Consider the following 21,726-nt stretch of genomic DNA (forward strand, 5'->3'; position numbering starts at 1 on the left):
GGGGTTTTCTTGGACTGGAGATTGAACCCAGGGGTGCTTTACCACTGAGCTACATTCCCCCACCCCCCACCCCCGCCACCTTTGTTTACAACTATTTTTAGCACAGTCACATTAAGTTGCTGAGGTTGACCTCAAACTTATTTTTTTATTCATACACACAGATTTCAGATGTGTTATTGTATTTAATCAATACAGTATCCCTATGTTTTAATTTTGCACTTTGGGTTCAAAATCTGGCTCTGTCCCTTACTGTAGTATAAGCTGCTTATCTTCTCTAAGCAGTTAGTATCTTCAACTATTAAATCACACTCTTAGTAATTTTCTCCTAGTGCTCTAAGAACAAAATAAGTTAAAATATGTGAAGTGCTCTAAGTAGTGCCTGATACATGGGCACCCAGCCAATTTTTGTTGTTGCAGTTGTTCTTGCTATAAGCGTAGTGGTAGAGGATCTAAAACCAAGAGAAAGGTTGAATTACTCCTTCATGGTTATCAAAGAGCACTTTTCTATTTTATATTATGGCAAGAGAGATGGAGACTAATAGTCCTCTGAAGATACATTCTGAAGGCAGAGCCAGATGGAAAGCGTTTGTTGATGGTTTGATGTGGGGAATGAGAGACAGGGGGAATGCCCAGGAGCTCCAGGGATTCTGAATTGCCCCTTTGGGGCCCTTGACCAGCAGAGAAGGCCGGTGGATAGCAGTGGGCACGCCCAGGTTACTTGTGGTACCATTGATTGCAACATGGGGCACAGAGTCACAGTAGACACTTGTGTATGCAGGTCTGTGGCATGGAGGAATAGTCTGGAAGGGACATTCACATCTATGCCTGTAGGTTGTGTAGTACATAGCGAGGAAAAAGAATTCACTCAAGTCAGAAAAGCAGGGGTTATTGTTTAACTGTTTTGTTTCAGATGCAAGAATTGATTGCATGTAAATATCTAAGTATGTCTTAAACAGACCATTATGTAATTTATGAAAATTTATTTCATTTCTCTAAAATTCATCTTTCATGAACTAATACACTGAGTTTTAACAGCATGCTAAGGGGAGAGTAACTGTGAAAATGTATGTGTTTCTCAAAGGTGCATTTTGCTTTTTTGAATTGCATTTCTTATATTATTGTCCTGACATTTTAAAATTTTGTTGGTAATTATAACCAGTCACAGGAAAATATGAACTAAGCATGAGTATTTTGGAACTAGGAGAACATGCAATCACAAAACTCTCTTTAAATCATGTTCTCTATTTTCCTTTTGCCAACAAGTTTCTACTTGTTGGTGGCCAGCTCACTAACAAAAACTGACAATTCAAATGTTTTTGTTCCAATTTAATTGAAAAAAGAGTTCCAATGGTAATATAATGAAGGATCAAGTCTCAAACCATTTGCTCTTACTTTGTACCAAGTACCTGGTGTGGTGTCAGTGCTCAAGAGTTGTTGAAATGGCATGTCCTCCTTTTCCAAGCCAGATTCGAGCATCAACTTTTGCCAGACTCTTAACACAATTCTAAACCCCAAAGACAATGTGGAAGGGTCCCTAGATGCTATGTCTGTTATGTCTATTATGCTTGTGGAACCACAGACAAGTCAAACCGTCAACTTCTGAATTTAATTTTTTTTCTCATAGACTTAACCAAAATAACTTTTCTAAATAGGTAATTCAGTATTTGAAGTCATTTTTTAAAGTGAAAAAAAGAATCATTAATAAAAGAGTGAGGCAGTATAACTAATTTTAAAGCTTGAAACTTTCCATGGACCTGATCCTCAACAACCAGAATCCTGCCCCTTTATACCCTCCTAGTAGCTCCATTGACTACAAAAAACAAAAAAAATTAGGACATATTATCTTACTATATAGATAACTTGATCATCTTGCTTTATCATAAGTAATAATAATTGGTTAAATCTTTTGGGGTTTTAATCATAATGAATTTTTAATCTTAAGAAAATACCAATGTTGGTAAAATTATTAGCACCTTTTAATATTTTTATTTAGTAAATTTTAAATCAATCACATTATTATCTATCTTCTTAACTAATCTCTCTCCCTCACAATAATTAGTGTGGCTTCCAGAAATGTAATCTTGGTTCCTATTATCTTCAGTAGAACATAGTTAAGAGAAAATGACATATGAGAAATAAACATGCATTCTTCATTTCTAACCTATGAAATGTATACTGTTACCCTTTAGATTAACTAAACTGACTTTATTATAAATATATGGATATAGTGGAGACTTTATTGCTTTTATATCTGTTCAAGTGAATGAGAAACATCTTTCACTGTGCTTACAAGATAAATGTGTGATGATTCTAATGGCCTGTATGACCTTACCTTGAACACACTGAGTAAATGCAAACATTATCAGAATTCATGCAAATGCTTCAGGTTTCCAATGCTGCCATAATAATTTATTTAGTTGGCCTCTGAGCTTGAACATGGGTTTGAATTCCTCCTCCTCCTCCTCCTCCTCCTCCTCCTCCTCCTCCTCCTCCTCCTTCTTCTTCTTCTTCTTCTTCTTCTTTCTCTCTCTCTCTCTCTCTCTCTCTCTCTCTCTTTCTCCTTTTTTTCCTGTTTCTTTTTTTCAGTGCTGGGGATGGAACCCAGGACCTAGCACATACTAGGCAAGCTCTCTACCAGGAAGCTCCACCCCCAGCCCACCATGTTCTCCCCTGCATAATCCACCCATTCCTTTGCCTTTTGGCCCTGCGTTTGCATTATCACACCTCCACGTGGCCTTAAAGTTGGTTTCTTTTCCTTGCTATGGTTATCCTTCCCTTAAGTCAGGATTTTTGCATGTGGGCTCTGTATTCTCATACGTGCCCCCAGTAAGGAGGACGTGAAGAGCTGAGCTTCATCCTCTGATGAGCAGCCACTCCTGCATATGTGTTGGGTGACTAATACGATACAGAATTTAAATATTGCTGATATTTCTGGGAAGTTTGGAAGTGTTTTAATGTAAATATTGTTCCAACTCCTTATTTCCTTTGACATTGAGTACTGAAGTTCTGAGAGCTCTCTCCTTTTTGTAAGAGTCTAACTGCATATAAGTATATTGAACATTTAAATGAATCTTTAGGAACAAATAACGTGACTAAGACCTTTTAGTGTTGTCTCTTAAAGTCTCTGGTCCTAATAGATAATATTTATTTTCTTAACTTCTGGATGGAATTTTATAAAAAGTTGCACAAATTCTTTGAAAAGAATTTAAGAAGACAATAAGGAAAGGAGAAGAAAGAGAATGAAAAGAAAAAATATATTATTCCTAAAAATATTATTTCCCAAACTGGGAAACACCTGTAGATTGTTTTCTTAGATAAAAATAATTCTCTGACTACTGAAAAATTCAAATGTGTTCATTTATTTCAGATTTAACAAAATTAAGAAGACTAGTATTATTTATTACTTAGATATGTCAACTCTCTTTCATTATGTGGAAAATGCTTTGTGTAGTAAATTCTTCAAAAGTCAAGTTTTAGGGCTGAGCATATAGCTCAGTTGGTAGAGTGCTTGCCTCACAGGGACAAGGCCCTGGTTCAATCCCCAGCACCACCAAAAAAAAAAAATATATATATATATATATTTTAGCCCCAAGGTAAACAGTTACTAGTCCCTTTTACCTTCCCATGAAACATTTTTGTTTCTCCTGAAAATTAAGTCCTACACAACTACCATCAACCTTAAGTATCTGTGGGTTATACACCCACTGATTCAATCAAGCACTGATTGAAAATATTTAGGGAAATAATTGTGTGCTTTTCCCCTGTGATGGCATTTACATGTTAGGTATTATAAGTAATCTGGTGTTTTGGAGGATGTGTAAAGGTCGTTTGCAAATTTTACATCAACTTCTATAAGACACTTGAACATCCCTGGATTTTTGTATTGAGGGGTGGGGGGTCCTGGAAACAATTCCTACAGATACCAAAGGATAACTTGGTATAATTTCTAGAAATCTGTATTATATTTATGATCATTTTGAATTCTCTGTTACACATGCTAAGTCTTCCTGTTGTTTTCCTCCTTAGAATGACCTGAAGGTGTTGTTTACATCACTGGCTGACAATAAATACATCATTCTGCAGAAACTGGCAAATGTGTTTGAACAGCCTGTAGCAGAACAAATAGAGGTATTTGCAGCTGCCTTCTACTAGAAAAGCAAATGCACAAATATCTGGTGTATTGTGACATTTCAAAGAGTCTATGAAAGATTAATGGCTTACTGTGGCATTTTTTGTTTGTCATATATTTTCGTTTTGAATGCTGGATTTGAATATCATATCTGGTGACACTGACTCTTGTCACTTCTGTGTGGACCTAGAAAATGTAAGATAGGTAAAGGTGTCAGTGACAGATGCTGATCTGAAGAAGTTTGCTACCCAACAATGTGATTAAACTTGTTCCCAAGGACAGAAGGTCAGGCTGTCCTTGGAACGGTAGAAAGAACTCTGGACATTCAGAAGGGGGTAAATTACCTCCAGCAGATAGAGGGTCTGGGAAGACTTCGTAGAGGGAAATTGGACATGCAGGAGATTTGGACACATAGTGACTTAGAAGGAAGGTACCAAAGTCCAACAAGAAAAAAAGGCACAAATTCAGGAAACACAGGTAATCCAGTCAGTTGAATTTAGCACGGATGAAAACTATGGAAAGGAAATAAGATCGGATGAGTAAACTTGAAGTAGTCTGGAGGGCCTGCAGAATATCATATAGTTTGACTATTCTATAAACCAGGGGTCTCTACAACTCATTGATTATATACCCCATTATCTAAGAATAATAAATAGGTATACACCACAACTTCATGCATATTTACTTATAAATTATAAGCAGGCACCATGCTATCTCAGAAAGCATATACAAAAATGAAAATTAAGAATGATCGTGGTCAAATGCATAGTGTTTCATCCTGGTTGATCATCTTGCAATCTTCCGGGTACTTTTACTCACCTTGGAGAGTCCTGGCAGAGGAAAGTCATGAGGATGTTGGAGAGGAAGAATGGATGTCCGTCCGTTCCAGGTCCCTTTTGTGGATGGCCATCATGGCAGCAGCAGGCTCAGGAAGCAGGAAGCTGCACTGAGGAGAAAGTTTGAGAATGTGAACCAGGGTGTTGACAGTGAAAACAGAGAGAGCTCAAGAAATGGGAAGGACGCTACAGAGCACATCAGCTACGCATGATGGGAAGTGTGTGTTGAGTGGAATTTTTTACCTCATTTCTGTGGACCCTAAGGGATCTTTGGGTAAACCACAAAGAATAATCTGCAATAGAAATCTCCCACAATACATATGTGAGAGGGATACCTGAAATCATTTGCAAAATAACATGTGAATCTGCATTTTTATTGACCCTAGTTTCATCTGATTTTAGAAGAGATTTCTCATTTACCCCCAATTAAAAATCATTCTGTTATATTATATCTTCCACATGAAAAGATCTTTTAAATTTTTTGTTTATAACACATGTGATTCCAAATGAGATTTGAACACCCATGGTGATATCTTGTGTTAGATTTCTTATGTGAAAAAGAAGGTAGATGTGATCACAAGTAACATTTTTTTTTACTAATTATTGACCAATATAACTAAATAAATGTCACTGAATAAACAATTTGATTATCTATTTGAGTAAATGGAAAGCAGCTCATGAGTGTGCTAATTCCACTCCTACCCTTCTTGGATTAGGAAGGTAAAAATAGCAGAAGGCATGCAATGCCACTCCTCAGGGTATTTGCTCCTCTCCTGAGTCACAGGGCTGCCCCTAGAACACACCTGTTGCAGGTGAGCTTGGTGCATAGCTGTCTTCTTAGGCTGCCCCTACACTTCTCCCTCTACTGCATCTACTCTTTGCTGAGTCCTGAGCCTTTCTTTTTGTTAGATTGCTTTCTTGCTTCCTAAGAAAGTGTACATCATGATAGCTATATTTTCAAGCTCTTGCATGTTGACATATTCTTATCCTATGTTCACATTTGATTGTTTGGCTCTTTATAGAATTCTTGCTTAGAAAGTTCTTTTGGAGTTTGGAAGCTTTGACTACATTGTTTTTTTTAGATTCCAGTGTCAGATTGAGGGATCTAAAAATCATCCTAATTCCCTAAGATCCCTAGTGCTCTGAAATTTCTCAATCACATGCCTTGGGGGAGGGTCTATTTTTATCCACTGGGCTGGGAACTCAATGGGCTTTTTTAATTTGGCAAAATTCTCATCTTTCCATTCTGGAAACTTTTCTAATCATTTATTTAATATTTTTTTATTTCTTCAGTTTGTATGTCTCCCTTTTCAATCATATATTGGATATTTTTGTCCAATCCTCTAATACTTTTAATCAAGAAATCTTTTTCTCTCTCTGTCCTTTTGCTCTATTTTCTGGGACTCTTCTTCAGTTTCAGCTCCATCCATTTCTTATTTTGTGGTTAATTTTCCCAAGCTTATTTTGATTCTCTGAATCATCCTTTTTTATAGTATCCTGTTCTTTTTTTAATGAGTGCATTATCTTTTGTAATCTCTCTGGGTACATTAATGATTTATTTGTTGGTTGAAATTTTTCTGGATAACTTGTTTTGCTCCGAGTTGTTTTTATTTGTTTACTTATGTCATTCTCTGTCTTTCATGTTGGAGTTTTCTTAGGTATACAGGCATGTTTTATTGTCTGTTTACATTTAGGTTGAGGAAAAAACAGCAGAATGGGAACTTTAAGTAAGGATGGAGCTTGACAAGATTGAGATAGTGAAGGGTGATGTGTGGGGGCCATTTTGGAAAATCTTTGTGTTCAATTTTTAGGGCTTCTCTATTGGTCTTAAGAGATTTTTTTCCTTCAGTCTATACTACTGTCCATGGCAGTTCTTGAAAGATAAAAAGACTTGAGCATTGTATATGGCATTTTATCATTTTATTCCCCAGTTTTCAATCAAGCACTTAAGCTCTCTATTTTACCCTCTCCCAGAAAATGAACTGTCAGTCTTTCACCAGGGAGGGGAAGGGGCAGTGTGGAGTGAGGAGGGGACCTGGGGATTTAACTGCTCTTCAGGTAGCTTCTTACCAGCCCTCTTTCTTAGCACCCTCCTCCTTGACTCAGAGTTCCTGAGATTCCCATGGTTCTAAATTTGATGGTGTGGATCTTCTGAATCTAGTGGTGTGGATCTGCTGTTAGATTAGGATTAAGCTCCCACACTTTCTAAACCATCTTTCATGTGCTCTTCCCAATTTCAGCTTCCAGGATTTTGTTGGTATTATCTTCTTCCTTGTTCCCTTGCCCTTGTGGATTTATGGGGGTAACACTCCAAAAACTAGCAAGCAAAATGTTTGGTGTGATTGTAATGAAATTTTAGAAAAGAAAAAATACTGGACACACCACACGTGCTTCATCTGCCATCTGGAGTCCAGGTTCTTTTCAGCCTTCAAGGACAACTGATATTGCACTTCTTCCAAGAGCCTACTTAGCCCAGGCTTTGCTGGTCTGTTATGTCTCTTCTCCAGACTCCTTTAGTGGAGAAGGGTTGCACCATAAAGTTTAGCACTTAATTGTGTTCAGCCTTGTTTGTTTTCCTCTGGCTTCCTGACCAGACCATCAGCTCCTTGAGGTCCAGGATGAGATCTTGTGCTTTTTCTACAAAAGGCAAAGCTCTGCAATGGCAGCCACTTTGCTAGTTGTTGCTTGGTTTATTTTCCATTTTACAACAATGAGAGAGCCTCCTCACCATGCTGTCAGATATCTCCTGTTGCCTCCCTGCGTCTCTCTCCGAAGGTGCTTCCCGCTGCATTTCAGGAAACAAGACATGATACCCTAGAAAATGTTACACAAATACTTTTGCCAACATATTCTACATCTTGCTTCCTGTTTAGGTGTTTCTATTCACCCAGCCCTTCTCCCAATCCTCAACCCCACATCCTTCCTACCTCCTTATCTCTAAGAAGGTAGGGCTGTACTGTAATAAAGGGGTTTCTTCTCTTTTTAATATATGACCATGCTTTTTATGTTTTGTTGATGTAACTCATTTTTTTGTTTGTTTGTTTTTGTTCGTTTGTAGAGGGAAGAAGAACAAATAGAGCCACAATAATCAGACTTTGTGCAGGAGTGGGGGCGGGGGTGGAATTGTCCTTAGGAGTTTAATGAAATGACATAAATCTTACCTAGGCAATACAACAGGCTGAAGAGGGACTAAAGGAACTGGATGCAGGAATCACTGAATTAAAAAGGCGTGGTGACAAATTGCAGATGGAGCAGGCTTCCCTACAAGAACTCTCCAAGCTCCAGGTACAGTCTTCAGTGGACTCTATCCAGGTGCAATGGTGCATTCTAACTCAGGGTTGATAAAATATTATTCTATTTCCTTGGCTTTCTTTTTTTTAGGTTTTTTATTTAGTTGTAGGTGGACACAATACCTTTATTTTATTTTTATGTGGTGCTGAGGATTGAACCCAGTGCCTTCCACATTCAGGGTGAGTACTCTATTGTTGAGCTACAACCCCAGCCCCTTTCCTTGGCTTTCTTTATAAAACCCCAAATTTAGGTCTCAACCTTTCTTCCATGCAAGTCTTGGAAACTTTTCTTAAGCTTTTGCCATATTTAGTGCAATAAAATGAATTACATTCACATACTTCTAAGATTCACATTTTTTCTGATATTTGCATTATTATTCTGGTGCTAAAAATATTATGATCTAGTTCAATAGTAACATATTATCTTCAACTCTAGAAGATAAAATTATGACCACTCCTACTTAGATAAGTTGAAACGGGAATAGCACTCTTATATTTCATTATCTCCCCAAGTATTGAAGTAATATTTTTTAAAAAGAGTTTTTTTAATATTCAAAAACTGTAGCTTATTTTTCTATACATGCAGAATAGAGACATTGTTTCAGTTCTAGAACAACAGCAAAAGAGAAAAATTGAAAAAGTAGAAAGTGGTTGAAATCTAAATACACTTCCTGGCATCCTTAGGAACAGAGAATAACCTTTGGAGATAATTTGCTTTTCTAGATCAGACACAAGCAAAAGTCTGATATCAGAGTGGGAAGACAATTGTAAGATACTTGACCAGTGAAATTTACCATCTGACAATGTAGTTATGTTATATTAAGAAAGAATTGTGCACAGGCACGTACATTCAGAGTCAGTCTCTCTCTCTCTCTCTCTCTCTCTCTCTCTCTCTCTCTTTCTTTCTCTCTCTCTCTCACAACCACACACACAAATACACACACATACATAGACACACACACATACACACACACACACACGGTTTTCTCTGCATGCCTATTGCAAAACAATTGAGGATTATAGTATGAGTCAAGTCCAAGGTCACAAGTTCCTTCTTTGGAGAACATGAAATAGCTCTTAGAAACAAAGGCCATTTCCATTTTAACTGCCTCATTCCTTTATCTAGCATTGCACAGTGTCATAATCCCAAAGCTTTGCCTTGCACTTTTTAGATGGTTTCCCACCAGAGCTTCAGTGTCAGGTGTAAGAGTCCAACATCACAGCTGCAAATTGGCATTAAGGCTGAACTTTTCCAGGCTGAACCTTCTGGCTGCTCATCCTTGAGATGATGCACTGAGCAGGTCCATGTGCCTTCAGTAAATTTTCTGTTTGGCACATCATCGTCTCCTGGAATGTCTTCCCAGATTAAATGGTTATTTACTCACCACATTTGGCGAAAACATGGCCCTTTTAAGTCTTCAAGTCTTTCTGCTCACATCGAACTCCTCTGTTTCTCTAGCTCTTTATTTCAAAGACAATCCCAAATCTGATATCGTTTAGCAGACAGAAATGTTAAGGATACTGTATTCAATTATTCTAAAATTATGTAAATGCTGAGAACATGGTAAAAATTAAAATTGTATTTTCTGTGACACCCCCTCAGCCACATGGACACTTTTTCACCATTTTCAGCCCACATCTCATTGCAGACTGTTGGCTTTCCTGAGAATAGAGTTGTCAAATCTGTCTCCTGCGCCATCTCTAGGAAACTCTTTTTTATGTCCTTTGGAATCTTAAAATAATGAGCTTATTTTTTTATAGGCATACTTTTTTTTTAGATTTTTAGCTTTTTTTCCCCTTATTTCTTTATTTTCAAGTCCATCTAAATTGTATTCTGGTGTATAGCACCTGGTAAGGCTCTGATTTTACTTTTCTCCAAAATAGTTATTTCCACATTATTGCATATTTTATCCTTTGCTCCAGTGACTCCATCCTTAAATTCTCATGAATGCAGTTCTTTTTTCTTCAATTTCTCTTCCATGCTTTATTGCCTGTCAATAGAAAACAAAATTAAATTAAAACAAAAACTAAACAGAATACTGAGCAACATTAGTGGGCGAACTTGTATGAAGCCATTGTAGAGCCACAGATCTGTAAACCACATATTGTAGGCATGGGAACAGAAGTCAAGAGCTTGCAGTTTTTGAAAGAAGTCTTCCAAGTGAGGCTCATAAGAAAGATAGGCAGGTGATCTACATGCAGAGGAGACCTGCCGGTCATAGCAGAAGGAGCTTCCTTGGTTGGGTAGTGGACTTGGCAAGTAGCACACACTGAACGAGGTGCCAGACTGTCAACTGAGAGTGATTGTCACCGTCTCTCTGTCTTAGGACATGTATGATGAGCTGATGATGACCATTGGCTCTCGGAAGAGTGGTCTGAACCAAAATCTTGCTCTCAAGAGCCAGTATGAAAGGGCCTTGCAAGATCTGGCTGACCTGCTAGAAACCGGACGAGAGAAGATGGCAGGGGACCAGAAAATCACTGTGTCTTCCAAAGAGGAAATCCAACAACTGCTCCACAAACATAAGGTAAGAGAAAGAGGGAAAGAAAATGTGGTTGTGAGAACATTCTCAAGTCCTGATATATATTTAGTAACACCTACTGTCCTAAGTCTTTTATAAGTTTCTATTTACATAAGTTATTCTTTATAATGATCACTAAAAATGTGTCTTAAACCCACTAGCGTTTAGTAACACAGAGAAATTATGGTGTTTCTATGATTTTGTAAATTAAATTAACTTAATTATATATTTCTATAATTCTATTAAATTAAAAAAAAAACTACAAGTAGTTTTGCTTCTCGGTTACACACTAGGATTTAAAGGCTTTCTTCTTACATTAACCATATCCAAGGAGAAACTCAAGGACTCCCTTCAGAGGATCCCAGCTTCATTTTTAACTCTTACTTTTTCCTGTACGTCTCTTGTGGTCATTTGTTCATCTAGCCCTGGGGCTGTCTCTGCCCTCTCTTGCCCTGGCCTAGGACTCCCAGCTCTGCTCTGGGAATGCAGAGCTGCCCGCTCAGGCCTGGGTTGGGGTTTATGTCCTTTACATGCGTCATTCAGTTCTGCCTTTAAACACATGCTTCTTCAATTGCTGTGAACCTTGGAGATTTTCCTGGGGACACTGAGTCCAATTACTTCATAATCAAACTTGGTAAGCCTGAGATTTCACCATCTGTGTGGGCCAAACTCAGGTTGGACAATAGTGCTTAGTGAAAGAAGACCTGTTTAACATACACACCAAAACTAACACTTGCATTCCTTAGCAATGACCATGGAAAGTTTCCAAGTCCAGAAACCTAGCTTCCCAGGCCACAGGAATTCCCTGTAAGGAAACAAACAAGCAAATAAATCCCTGTGGGTTGTAGGTGGTTAACATATTCTACCATTATGTAGCTCTGGTGGTTTACAATGGTAGATGTTGGGAACTGGGGGAAGGGAATTGGGAATTGTTGCTATTTTTTTTCCCAGAGGTTTTTATCCAAAGTTTTATGATTTATTCAGGCTTTATCATTTGGCTTTGAAAACATTGCTTTAAAGTTCACAGCTGGTTTTTCTCAAATCTGACCATAGCCATAAAAAATCATTCTGAGTTATTCCAGAAGGAAAGCTAGGATCAATGAATAAAAATAACAGAGAAATAAAGCTCAGTAGAAGACAAACTCTGAAAGGAGTAGGCTATCCCTGAGCAGAAGCCTCCATGGTCATGAGAAGTCCAGCCAAGGCTGTCAGGGTGGGATGGGGGTTAGGGATGGGGGTAGGGAGGGAGCTTGTGGGAGGAATCTCAGCTCTCTGCGCATCTTGGGCTAAACAACCTCCAAGATCTCTTCCAACTTTAAGATTCTTTGATAAAATAATTGTTGGTTAAAAATAAAGATTCTAGCTTCCACTAACAAGCCAATGTTCTGAGGAAGAGTTCTACAGTGTTGGCAGGGAGCATAGATATAGCGGTTGATATGAATTCTACTCCAACTCTGCTGTGACTAGCTGGGCATCCGTGAGTGAGCTACCTGGGGGAGCAGGGTAGCTCGCTGTTCTCCTCTGTACATGGAAACAAAGCCACCCATCTCAGAGAGCCATGGGTTTAGCATGAGGATGACATGAGTCAGGTAAAGAGTTAATGGAGCACCCAGCAAGCAGTAAACACACAATTAATGGTGTATGTTCTTATCAACTTTCATTCAACCTCCAACATCCATTCTCAACATTCCAGTTCTATAATTCTGTCCATGGTGCTGGGTATAGAAAATAGAATAAGGCCCATCTCCATCTTCCAGAATCTACTACACATGACAAGTAGTATTTCAAAGATGTTCATAATGTCACACAAGGCCTTCGATACTGTGGGAGTAAAATATGAAGAAAATTTTAAAATATTTATTGAATTTAATCTTAACATCAAACTATGTTTGGAAGCAAAAAATAAGTACAGCAAATAGTCTGGAAGTTCAGAAAGTAGGGCTCAGACTCAGTCATGGACGGAGAGTCATTAACTGTATTATGTGAGAACATCTTGAGAAGAACAGTTAAACAGGGGCTGGAGATAGGGTGTGAGGGACTGGAGATAGGTACGGCCAAAGAATCCAGCAGGCCACTGGTGTGGTGGGGTTAGTGAGAGACAGTGTCAGGGAAGTAAGGAAGGCCAGAGTGCAAGGGGTGAGGTATTAGAGGGCAGAGGAGTTTTTGTTTAGCAGCTGGTCATCTATGAAGAGTTTGGTTTGGAGGCCATTTGTGGCTACTACACAGTAGTGTACAGGATGCACTTAGATGGGGAGAAGAGGCCAGGCAGGAGACCAGAACCCCTGTCTGGTCAGGAAGCCTCTTTAGGAAGTGATGAGTACCTGGGCCAAGAATGAGGTGAGAGCAGGTGGAATGGTACCATCCATCTATTAAATGAGCCCCATCAGTTTTCATCTTTGGAGCAATGTTTATCTGGAAGTAGTGTCTGAATGAATTGCTGACCTCTTTCTACCTGCAAAATTGCAGGAGTACTTTCAGGGCCTGGAAGCTCACATGATCTTGACAGAAACACTCTTCAGAAAGATCATCAGCTTTGCAGTCCCAAAAGAAACCCAGTTCCACACAGAGCTGATGGCTCAGGCATCCGCTGTGCTGAAGGGGGCTCACAAGAGAGGCGTGGAGCTGGAGTACATTCTAGAGGTAAGACTGTGGCCAATGCAGCACCTTCCCCGCTGCAGGGCAGGCCTTCAGGGAGAGATGAAGTTTATCTCCTGTAACCTTGGAGCTGGCTGGGCCATCTGGTCCAGTATTGTGTTTTTTTATGGCTACGTGATGCCCTGTTCCTCTTATATTTCCTATTTACATGTGGGTATGTGCTGTACCATGTTGTAAGTCAGCTGGGTGAATACTGACCTCAGACTGCATGAAGAGATTTAGGGATTTAATATTCAAACTAAAAGCCTAATTAAAAGCATGGGGAAAAAAATGTGAAAATATACCTCTGGCTCTGTCCCCAGTGCAATTGCTTTTGTGATAAGACCTGTCACTAGGATCCAGAAGCCAGAGCTCAGCCACCTGGGTCCATTTTTTCTGCTCCAAAAGCAGAAAATCAAGGATTCATTTAGTAGCAGCCAAAGAACACTGGTTTGAAATCAGAAAATCTGGGTTCAGATCAGAGAAGCCATTTGTAGTATTCCCCTTAGTTGTAGCTCTGAATATGCTGTCCTGCTAATCACAAAAGGATACTATGAAATTTCATTTCTGCATTAACTTAGTCACCCTCATTCATCACCAATAAATGAATCAAGTATTTGTTCATTCAGCCTTTATCAAGCTGCTACCAGATTTCCAGGCACTGGGGACACTGCCCTCAGTGAGCTCATGGTCTAATGAGGCAACAGGCAAGCAATGGCCAAACATAGTACAAAATGGAAAGTTGTACAGAGAAGGAAGCACACTCCATGCTATAGATAGAAGAGGGATCTCAATTGTAACCAAGGTTCAGACTTAGAACAGGGATTGGCCGGCGGGCCAAATATGATGTACTGCCTGTTTTTGTAGAATTTTATTGGAACATATAAAAAGTTTTCTCTGGTTATACTTTATCTGTGGCTGTCTTCACACCACAAGGACAGATGTGAGTAGTTGCAATAGGTACTGTACAGTCTCCAAAGCTAACATGTTTACTCTCTGGCCTTATATAGAAAAAGCTTTTAGAGCATTGCTCTAGAGTCATACAGATGTGCACCACAGGTATGTGAACTTGAATACCAACAGGTGCTCAGTAGAGCCTAACTGACTGGCCATAGAACCCTGTATCACTGTGAGAAATTATGGATGTCAATGGTCCCTTCCTTTTTTCCATTAACGAGGTCAATTGCCCCAAGAAGTTGCAGCTTTCTCATTCTTCTTTCCTGTGAGAGCTGGAGGGATTATAATCTCTCTCCCCTTCCCTCTCTTCCTCATCCACTCCCCCAGCCTTTTGTGGATTACCTACATCTCGTGTTTACATTTTTCTAAATCTTGCCTTCTTCACTGGGCCAGCATCATCATAGCTAGCTAACTCCAAAAATTCCAGACATGGATTTCCCCAAAGTGCTAAAATTTAGAAAGAAATTTATCAAATTTTTCAAAGTTAACATTTGAAATCTTGTAATAACAGTCACAGTTAAGTGCTCTGTCAGTCTCCGAGATAGGCATTTCACATTTATAAGAATGCATCCAAGTTTGACACAACCCTCTAAGACATATCATGAACCACTATTTTAGGAGTGAGCCTGGGAGCAGTATCTTGCCAAGACACGAGTTTCACTGGGAGCACAGTCAGCAGTCACACCATTTCTGCCTGGTTTCACTGACTGAAAAGAATGTTTTCAATGAAACTGACCAGACTGTGCCACTTAACCACAGCATCCTGTGCTCACACCCGGACTCCCCCACCCTGCTCAACTCAAACTCATTCTTCCACAGCCCAAGAACTCTGTATGCCCTGAAATTTACTCTTTGTATTTTTTTAAGTTCATTTTTATTGTGGATTGCCTATCTCCCTTCTCTAGGATGTAGGTTCCAGAGAGCCAGGGATTTTGAGGTTTTTTTTTTTTTTATTCACTACTAGATCTGGCAATTGTTTAGTATTTGGGAAAAGTATGAACCTTCACTGTTATGCTCTGTTGCCACTCCAGCAGCACATCAGAGTGGAAATGCATATTGAAAAACTGCTGATCCGCACTATAAATTATGAGAAAGAACTTCAACTGACATTTATTTTAAAAGTCTTTTCCAGCTTCAAATAATAAAAAAGTCTGAATTTAGGAATAAGTGATTTGATATTTTTCTTTAACCGAATATCTATAGTAGATATTTATATTTTTTAAATGTCTGCATTTTAAGCATTATTTACAAATCTATTATTCTTAGTTCACTCAGTTCTTGAAAAGCAAACATGCCTATCCTTATGCTTAACTCCTTCCTGGGGTAAAGCATGAAACGAGGCACACCAGACTCCAGTGACACTGCATGCATTGCTCCATTTATAATTAATACCAGCGATGGAGAAGGTAGTGATCCCCATTTTAATATTCTGATGAAAGTCCAGAGATTTAGTATCATTCATGGTGATCGAGGTAATAGTGGCAGTCACCAGTATCCATTTACAATAATTTTGAGGGCCACCATCTGATTACTGGCTTCAAAGCCATCTTTTGCTGCCCAAAGCAAACCCTACGTAGCCTGAAAGAGAATCTTGTCAAGCATATATTTTGTGCACAAGGAGGAATAATGTTCCCTAAGGAGGGTTCTTCTGCTCATAGACTGATGTTGCGTTTCTAGACATGGTCCCATCTGGACGAAGACCGCCAAGCACTCAGCAGGCAGCTGGAGGTGGTGGAAAACAGCATCCCGAGCGTGGGCCTGGTGGAGGAGAGCGAGGACAGGCTCACGGAACGCACAAGCCTCTACCAGGTTGCATCCCCATGGCATGGGTGGCCATATTTCCTTTAGAATCTTCCCAGTCATTTTAGCAGAATCTAAACAAACTTGTGATCAAATAGTTATACTTTTCTTTTACATTATTGATATTGTTTTAAAAAGGTAGTTTTGTCTGTGTTACTTATAGTAGAATATTTTTAAAAGTCTTTTTGGCTGGGCACAGTGGTGTAACCTGTAATCCTAGTGTCTCAGAAAGCTGAAGCAGGAGGATCTCAAGTTTGAGATCAGCCTGGGCAGTTTAGTAAGACACTGTCTCAACATAAAAATAAAATAAAATGAAGGCTGGGGTTGCATCCCAGTGGTAGAGCATCCTTGGGTTGAAAATAAAGGGGGTGAGGGGTGGGGCATGGTGGCACACACCTATAATCCCAGACTTCAGAGATTAAGGCAGGAGGATTACAGGTTTGTAGGCAGCCTCAGCAACATAGCAAGACCCTGTCTCAAAATTAAAAATTTTAAAGGGCTTGAGATGTAGCTCAGTAGTAGAGTACCCCTCTACTTATTGAGATCCAATCCCCTCACATACACACACAAAAAATTATGATTTGGGGTCTGAGGGTGCAGATAAATTGTAGAACATTTAGATTTGCAGAGGCCATAGGCTCTATCCCCAGCATTAAAAAATACATCTTTCTTTCTTTCTTTCTAAATGAGAATTCACTTTGAAAATTTGGCAAGCATTTTCACCAGAATTTTGTGTAGTTTTTATCAGTGTCATACTATTCTTGAATTAATTGACAGTTTTAAATGCACCTAAAATTAATTTAAAAAACGAAAAGAACATTTTTAGTTGGGATATTGATGAAACTTTCAAGTTTTCAATGTTAATTGGGTGCATATAGTGTATATTTGAATAACAAATAACGGGAATGTTATGGACTCCAGAGAAATTGTAATTTTCAAAAAATATAGTATCCAAACTTTTAACCAAATATTGCCATTATTTTAGCACTTAAAATCCAGCCTTAATGAATACCAGCCCAAATTATATCAAGTATTAGATGATGGAAAACGACTTCTGATATCTATCAGCTGCTCAGATCTAGAAAGCCAACTAAATCAACTTGGAGAGCGCTGGCTCAATAATACCAACAAAGTGTCTAAAGAACTTCACAGATTGGAAACAATTTTGAAACACTGGACCAGGTAACAGGATATCTATTTTGCATATTTTGGGATAAGAGCTGCAGTGTATTAATAAGAATGCTTGACTTGGAAAAGATACACAAGTTTGGAAAATTGCACAGTTTGGAAAGTAATAACAAACAGAAAGCCCCAGTTGGACTCTTTTGTAATTGTATAAACACTTAATTCAAAGTGAGCAGGGAGGCAGGTGCTTGGTGCAGCTTACCTCTAAGCTATTGTCCTCCTTTGCCTAATGATTGTAACCTGGGTGTTCATAATAATGCCTTAGGAGAGAAGAGAAAATGTTGATTAAGCAAGCGAGCTTCTCAGGGAAAAGGAAGGTATATAGGGAAGGGAGATGGCTAACTGTTACATAATGAAATACTTTCTTCCTTTTTTCAAAGAACTTTATATACCCATCACCCAATATTTCTAAGAAGCAACAGTGTGAAGGAAGAGAAAGTTGTTTTCTTTTCTTTTTCTGTCTTTTTCTGCTTAGGGATGGGAGGTTGAAATGCAGAGAGACAGACCTGATCAAGACATAAACATTAAGAGAAAAAAATTTCAGAGCATCAACCTAGTGCATTTTGGTTCTAAATCTATCAGGTCTCTTGTTTTCAAACTGCATTGGCAAATATCATGAGTGAGTAGAAGATGAGGGTTGAACGCTTACTTAACAGACTCATTAATATATTCCCAGGTATCAAAGTGAATCTGCAGATCTGATTCGCTGGTTACAATCTGCAAAAGACAGGCTAGCATTTTGGACTGAACAGTCTGTGACAGTCCCTCAAGAGCTGGAAATGGTCCGTGATCATCTGAATGCTTTCCTGGTAAGTTTGAGAGCCTAAGGCATTGATTTGATTTTGGTTTTCAGGCCAATAGGTCAGGCCTGACCCATACCCAGAACAAAGGAAATCAGCTGTCACTGGGTATCCTTAAAAAACTAGCTGTAGGGGCTGGGGTTGTGTTCCGTGGTAGAGCGCTCGCCTCTCATGTGCAAGGCCCTGTGTTCAATCCTCAACACCACATACACATAATAAATAAATAAATAATAAAGTTATTGTGTCCAACTACAACTACAAAAAATAAATATTAAAAATAAACTAAGCTGTAGAGTATTTATCAATGTTAAATATATGTGTTTAGTACTTACCAAACTAATGGGACTCATCTCTATTTATAGTCAGCATTCTTTTTTGCAAATAGTTCCAAGTAGCAATTCACTTCATTTGCAGGCAAACATATGCTTTTTTGCTTCCTTCTAGAAGGATCTATATAACACTTCCCTCAAGATGTAGGAAAAAATTGTTTTGTGCACTGAAATGGCAGACCTAACTATTTAATCCTAATTTGAACTTTGTCACTTCTTTTAGGAGTTTTCTAAAGAAGTGGATGCCAAATCTTCCCTGAAATCATCTGTCCTAAGCACAGGAAATCAGCTCCTTCGATTAAAGAAGGTGGACACAGCTGCCCTTCGTACTGAGCTGTCTCACATTGATGGCCAGTGGACTGAACTGCTGACCAATATTCCAGCTATACAAGAGAAGCTTCACCAGGTAGGGAAACAAAGATTGGTTTATTTAGTAATAATTTATGTAAGTCATAGTAAGTGGAGAACTACATTAATCTGTTTGGGCTCACAAATTTAAACCACCTGTGTCTTACAACTTGTCTTTTCTCTCTTCTAGTGCATTACATTTTAAAAATTATTCTACAAATCCCCACTGAGATAATGTTTCTTCCCAAAACTTCTTTAATGTGTGTGTGTGTGTGTTAGAATCTTTGTCTTTATTTAAACTCTGTTTTCTTTTGGATACAATGAGGGCAGCTACATTAAATGAGTAATTATGAAGATGTATAACATAATCTGGTAAAAGGTCTACTAGCCTACATACAAGAACACAACTGGCACTTGATAAATGTCAGTACAAACATCCTTTAATGACAATGATGTGTCCTGAGAAACGTGTCCTTGGGACATCTATCATTGTACAAATATCATAGAATGTATTTACACAAAACAAGATGACTGCGATGTCTTGAAGTGACCCAGTCTATGGTACAGTCTCATCCCATATGGGGTCTGTTATGGGGAATAAGATTTGGTCCATGACTTCTCCCTTCTTATCTGCAAATGCACCAAACACCCCTGAAATCCCAGAACACTTTATCTTTTCCCCTTTTACCTTCACCATTGTGCATCGAGTGGGTTCAGTGTATATGCCCTAGTTCTCCCAAATCAGCATTTCTCCATTCCTGGAGGGCAGGACAATCTCATGTTCATTTCCACCACACAGAAGTTGATCTATGAATATTTCAAAGTAGTTACCTTTGTTCTTTCAAAGCAATATAAGTATATGCATAAAAATGTGATACATTAAGTAAAATTCAGAATTCTAAGTATATTTGAAAGACTCAGAAAATTGGCTATGCTCTTTGGAATAAATATTAGCGTGCCAAAAAATCTAGAAATTGATAGCTTGTAGTGTGGTGTTTTTCTTCCTTCTTTTAACATTCCTGAGTCATAATACACAGAGATTTTACAAGATAATTAATAAAATACATCTGTTAAATGTTTTGTTGTTACACATTTTTAAAACTTATAAAACTAGCTATAAAATAAGAACAATATTTTCTTCTTGCTGGTGTTTTGATTAATTAGTTAATATTTACACAATGTTTATAGTATTAGATGTCAAGTGCACATAAAATGACTAGTATTGTTCAATGCTTGCCTGATGTTTCAAGCTTCTAAGATCTAAAAATGACATGACAAGTGTTATTTCTATTGGTACGTTGGTAAGAACTAATGTATTCTATGTTAGCCCAAAAATTGGGTTGGATTTTAATTCTTGGACTTGTTCTCTCTCTGACATGGACAGCTCCAAATGGACAAGCTGCCTTCCCGCCATGCCATTTCTGAAGTCATGGGTTGGATTTCTCTGATGGAAAGTGTTATCCGAAAGGATGAAGAGGACATAAAAAATGCCATAGGTTACAAGGCAATTCATGAATATCTTCAAAAATATAAAGTAATTAATACTTTTTTTGTTTTCAGCTTTTACATATTTATACCATTTTATTTGAAAGAACTCCAAAACTCAAATCATGAGATTAGATCTTGGAACACATATTTCATACATAGTGGCCTGATAGGCATGCAAAAACAAGAAAATTGCATCCCTAGCAATTGGCACAGAAAGGTTGCCCGGTGTTAGGGATAACTTTTAGTAATTTTTTTTATTTGAAAAAATCTTAGGTATCATAAAATAAATATAATTGAGAAATATTTTTATAGGGAGGTTATGTAATTTACCAAATTCTATATCTTCTGCTTAAATATGTATATCTGTGTGTGTATGTTTGAATAACATATACAAATATGTAATTCAACTTCTGAAAATAATGGATCAATATTTTATACATTACGTCACTTGTGCAAAGTGATAATATCAATACTACTGTCATTTAAGGCTTTCCTCCTTCCCATATGATAAGACATTTTAACGTGTACAAACTTGTTTTCCTATTTCTTCCTTTTTTTAGGGTTTTAAGATAGACATAAACTGTAAACAGTTGACGGTCGATTTTGTGAACCAGTCTGTACTACAAATCAGCAGTCAGGATGTGGAGAGCAAGCGCAGTGACAAGACTGATTTTGCTGAGCAGCTGGGAGCAATGAATAAAAGCTGGCAAATCCTGCAAGGTCTGGTAACTGAGAAGGTACGCCAGGTGGCCTGTGGCTGCCACATTTCCACGAAGCTCCAGAGACAGGCTCACTGTCAGGAAAATTCATCTCACAAGTAGTAGGGCTGCACGGGGCCCTAGCTGCTCGGGACCATGGCAGTGAACCCGGCCTAGCTCTCACCTGCCTTTGGCCCTCTTATCTGCTCTTGGTACATTTTGTGTGTTCTTTAAAGATGCATCTAAATTCCCCTTGCCTTTACTTCAAGCTGATTTTAGTTCTCTCTTGCTGACCAATAATGCACATTGATTTGCACTTAATAAAATTAATGTTTTAAAATACAAGTACAACGGGGTGGTATTTTAAGAATTCTTAAGGTGCAGGAAATAATGTCCAGACTAATTAGCCTTCTCACGATTTGATTTCAACATAAAAATCACAAGTTTCCTTTCACTGTGTTTGTTCAGATCCAGCTATTGGAAGGCTTGCTGGAATCTTGGTCAGAATATGAAAGTAATGTGCAGTGTCTAAAAACTTGGTTCGAAACCCAGGAAAAGAAACTGAAACAGCAACATCAAATTGGAGATCAGGCTTCCGTTCAGAACACACTGAAAGATTGTCAGGTAAGTGGTCTGATTCTCATGCACCGTTTCATAACTTCACAGCATATGCCAAAGGAGTTTACAGGGTCTGAAATTACAAGTTAAAT

The 21,726-nt window shown here is 38.4% G+C and overlaps 1 protein-coding gene across 10 annotated transcripts in view; it reads left to right on the top strand.

Annotated features, from left to right (window-relative positions):
* Nucleotides 1–21,726, top strand: part of Syne1 (spectrin repeat containing nuclear envelope protein 1) — a 436,344-nt gene that overhangs the window by 331,361 nt on the left and 83,257 nt on the right. For all 10 annotated transcript variants that reach the window (XM_071612898.1, XM_071612903.1, XM_071612905.1 and 7 more), the window contains 11 exons: nt 4,027–4,128; nt 8,131–8,250; nt 10,583–10,783; nt 13,244–13,417; nt 16,046–16,177; nt 17,154–17,350; nt 18,030–18,162; nt 18,706–18,888; nt 20,215–20,364; nt 20,879–21,055; nt 21,485–21,640. In XM_071612898.1, the coding sequence (XP_071468999.1) occupies nt 4,027–4,128; nt 8,131–8,250; nt 10,583–10,783; nt 13,244–13,417; nt 16,046–16,177; nt 17,154–17,350; nt 18,030–18,162; nt 18,706–18,888; nt 20,215–20,364; nt 20,879–21,055; nt 21,485–21,640 (1,725 nt within the window). The remainder of the gene's footprint in view (nt 1–4,026; nt 4,129–8,130; nt 8,251–10,582; nt 10,784–13,243; nt 13,418–16,045; nt 16,178–17,153; nt 17,351–18,029; nt 18,163–18,705; nt 18,889–20,214; nt 20,365–20,878; nt 21,056–21,484; nt 21,641–21,726) is intronic.

The sequence above is a fragment of the Marmota flaviventris genome, chromosome 6 (assembly GCF_047511675.1).
Source record: "Marmota flaviventris isolate mMarFla1 chromosome 6, mMarFla1.hap1, whole genome shotgun sequence".
Lineage (NCBI taxonomy): Eukaryota > Metazoa > Chordata > Mammalia > Rodentia > Sciuridae > Marmota > Marmota flaviventris.